The sequence below is a fragment of the Nymphaea colorata genome, chromosome 7 (assembly GCF_008831285.2).
Source record: "Nymphaea colorata isolate Beijing-Zhang1983 chromosome 7, ASM883128v2, whole genome shotgun sequence".
In the NCBI taxonomy this organism is placed as follows: domain Eukaryota; kingdom Viridiplantae; phylum Streptophyta; class Magnoliopsida; order Nymphaeales; family Nymphaeaceae; genus Nymphaea; species Nymphaea colorata.
In genome coordinates, this window is record NC_045144.1 from 7,589,566 (window position 1) to 7,593,163 (window position 3,598).

At 43.3% G+C, this 3,598-nt stretch overlaps 1 protein-coding gene across 1 annotated transcript; it reads right to left on the reverse strand.

Moving 5' to 3' along the window:
- Positions 1 to 1,125: 1,125 nt before the first annotated feature.
- On the reverse strand, positions 1,126 to 2,950 carry LOC116257011 (uncharacterized). Its single transcript, XM_031633597.2, has 3 exons — positions 2,796 to 2,950; positions 2,553 to 2,640; positions 1,126 to 2,200 (listed from the first exon to the last, which is right to left on the reverse strand). Exons 1-3 carry the CDS (start codon positions 2,802 to 2,804, stop codon positions 1,437 to 1,439), a joined length of 861 nt encoding a protein of 286 aa, XP_031489457.1. The 5' UTR covers positions 2,805 to 2,950; the 3' UTR covers positions 1,126 to 1,436.
- Positions 2,951 to 3,598: the final 648 nt, after the last annotated feature.

Below are 3,598 nucleotides of genomic sequence, written 5' to 3' on the forward strand. Positions count from 1 at the left end.
GTACCAAAGGAAATGTTTCATAAATATACCTCAATCTTTAAGACAGATTCCAGAAACACTAATACAATGTCCATGTCACCAAATACCACGAATATATTATATTTTGAAGCAGGCAACGTTCATATAAAGAGCGTTACTGTGCCCCTTTATGTCATGTTTCATTGATCCGTCTACTTGAGCGGCATTTTGAAGCAGCCCTGAACCAGGAGGACAAAAAGAAGAGACAAAAGGTTTCCACCTTTATTCGAGCAGCTTCGGCTCACAAAAAACTAGAGCTGGTGGCATTGAAGAGGAGGGGAAGACAGAGTCAGCTGGTCCCCCATGCCTAATAGGGAGCTTGTCTTTGCTGGACAACTTTTCATAAATATAAATAAAAAAGGTGCAGCTTATTGTAATTTATAAAAATATAATTAAGTAAATAGAGTGGGCCCCAGTAATGGATGACACGTCAGACGGTATGCGGTAGAGTGTAGCATGAGTTGGGGACGTTGTCCCATTTGCATGTTAGTGGCATGTGATGTGCCGTCATCCTTCTTCATCGTCACAAATCCACGTAGAGAAACAAGTTTTTTTTTTCTTTCTTAATTTTTATCTTTTTAATAAATTATTGGCTCTTAGAACAGGTTTTTCCAATTCTATTTCTAACCAATGTTTTTAAATTAAAAAAAAATGACCCATCTTCTTCAGGCAAACAAGAAAAACTATAAGAAATGAACAAAAATGCACCTAATACATGCAAAAATGTGCCAATTTTACATCCCATATTTCTAGGATGCATTCATGTTTGAGTTCTAGTAGAAATTAATGTGTCTTAGTTGATTGACCATGCACCTTCAAACTGGATGCTTACATTTCTACCTTATATGGCATCATATTCAAAGCATTCAAAGCATAACGCTAGATTTTTATCCGACCAGTTATACTATGCTCCTTGAGACATGCGTTTTCTTTATCTCTTGAAGAATCTTCAATCATAAACACACAAGGAATGAGTACAATGCCCAATTATTCCCTTCCAGCTAATCGTTGGTCCTGTACATGCAAGAAGATAAATCCATCAAAGTTCCAAACCTCAAATGGCCAAGAGGTAGGACCCTATACAATAATCAAGTAGGTCCTACAGACTTGAAGAAAATATACCAAAATACACTTATTCATAATCTTCATATTCTTTGGATCTTATTTAATCAACACTTCCACATGATTTCATAGTATTATGTATTTACTAAATGCTCGTATATTATAATATGCCCCTTCGCCGGATAATTTTAAAGGAACAAATTGCGACTCGAACCCTCTAGGAACGACAAGGAAGCTTCTGGAAGTGCCTCCTTTCACCGACAGCCGGCGTAAAGAGCTATGTCCATGAGAATTGAACCATACCAACTATGCCGGCCGGCGCTTGACCGGCGGCGGCCTAGCGGGGGGCCCCGTCGCTACATGAGCCTGCACATAGGGTCCTCCTCGCTGAAGAACTCGCATTTTTGACCATGGTAGCCGTGATGACGCCTGTAGCTGCAGGCGCAGGCGCATGGGGCGACCTCGCGCACACCGTAGCACGCCCGGTAGTAGCATCCGCAGTGACATGGCCCACAGGTGCACCAGTAAGCCGGCGCGCCGAATGTCGGCAAGGCGTACGGTGTGCCGACTGGCGGCTCGGGTTTCTTTTCTGGGGCGGGAGGCTCTGGTTTAGGTTCCGGCGGTGGCGGCGTCGGCTCTGGTTTCGGATCAGGCGGTGGTGGAGGTTGCTCTGGTGCTGGATCAGGTGGTGGTGCGGGCGCTGGAGCTGGAGCTGGAGGAGGCGGTGGTGGATGCTTGGACGGCACCACCAGGAACACCACCTTCTTGGATTTCCCATTCTTCTTGCCGTTCTTTTTGCCATTCTGGGACTTGTCCTTGCCGCCGTCGTCCTCCGCGGGCGGCGGTGGCGGAGCTGGTTCTGGTGGCGGCGCGGGAGCTGGCTCCGGTGCTGGTGGTGGTGCAGGTTCTGCTGGTGGTGGTGGTGCAGGTTCTGGTGCTGGTGCAGGTTTAGGGTCTGGTTCAGGAGCTTTTTCTTCCTCTTTTTTAACCTCGATGACTTCATAAGCGAGGATCCACTTCCCGGCTTTCCGGCAGAGGCTTTTCATCACCTTGTGGGGATCGAAGGTTCCCGTGATGGTCACCGTGTTCTCCTTCTCATTGAAGCACTTGCTCTGCAACTCTGCTCGGGCAGGGGAAATCTCCATTAAGAACCATCAAAACTCAAAAGGCAGAGGAAAATTTGTAAAGGATAATAGTTGCCAACAAAGTTGAGGAACAGAGTGATCAGAGGTACCCAATTGGAAAACCACCAATGAACCATACCAAATCTTCTCCAAAAAATATAAAATATGAAAAAAAAAGAAAAGACAAAAGAATCAGGGAAAGTTGCAGATTTGATAAGAGCAGAGATCAAGATTCCATCACAGGTAAAGGTAGAACATATGGTCAGACACTCCGAATATGAACAAATGTATCTGATGAAGACCAATAGTCAGTAGGACTCAAGCGATTGTAGGAGAATGGAATTCTACCGCAGGCGCAGATGGAGCATATCGCTTTGCTGATCTTCTTGTAACAAATTTCGCAATCCAACCTCACATTTATCACTATTGAGTATACCTGAAAATTTCACAGAAAAACAGAGAATTCAGTTCTTGAACATCATATTCATCGCTATAGAGTATTTTCACAGAAAAAACGCATAATTCAACACAAATCAATCGAAACTATGAATTGGGAAGAACAGAAACAGAGAAAGTATTTGGTGGTATTACCTTAGACATCGTGATGTAGAAGATGGGAATGTTGACCTGTGTTGAATTGGGAAGGATGGGAGGAAGAAGAATGAAGAATGGTGGTGTTGATTGCGCCTTTTTATACGGCTTGGGGTATGAAGCAGTAACCCATCAGAGCCGCCAACTATCAGGATCTGGACAACTGTCCTTCACAAAAATGTATGGTAAAGTGTGCGGATCAAAGTCGGTTGTTGGTTTTCATCGAGATCTGCAACCTTTTCATGTGATGCCAAAAGCTAGTGTCCTGTGGAATTTTCAATCAAGTTCTTGAGATTTTAAGAGCTGGATTGTACAAAAGTTTCTGAGAATTCTGGTTTTCCTGACTTGAGAAAACTTTTTGGATTCTTACTGTGTCCAGTTATAACCTGCACTACCGATTACCATGAGGAAGTTGCAAGGTTTGAGAGAAAGTTGAGGATTTTGGTTGTTTGGAGCAATTAAATTCATGGTTTTCGTAAAATTTACTGAAAAAAACCTGAACATTTCGAGGTTTCTGTCTCGAAATTCTGACTTTTAGATCCGTTTTCTTTAAAATAATGTGCCCACTTACATGTTTAAATGTGAATAGAAAAGCTTGGATCGAAAGTCGAGGGTATGAGGTCAAAATTATTGAACGGGTGAAAATTCATGTGTCCTTGCATACTGAAATCAAACGCAGGTGGAATCCACTGCCCACTACGTCCCTGACTATTGTTCTTGAAAATTTCTGCTCCCCATGGAGACATTCGCTCGAAATAAACTTCCAAACATCCAAATCATAAGTCCTGGCTCCACCGGACTAG

Coding starts and splice junctions, on each gene's coding strand:
- LOC116257011 (XM_031633597.2), bottom strand. Junction 2,201..2,552: donor ATGCTCCATCTGCGCCTGCG/GTAGAATTCCAT, acceptor CTGCCCGAGCAG/AGTTGCAGAGCAAGTGCTTC.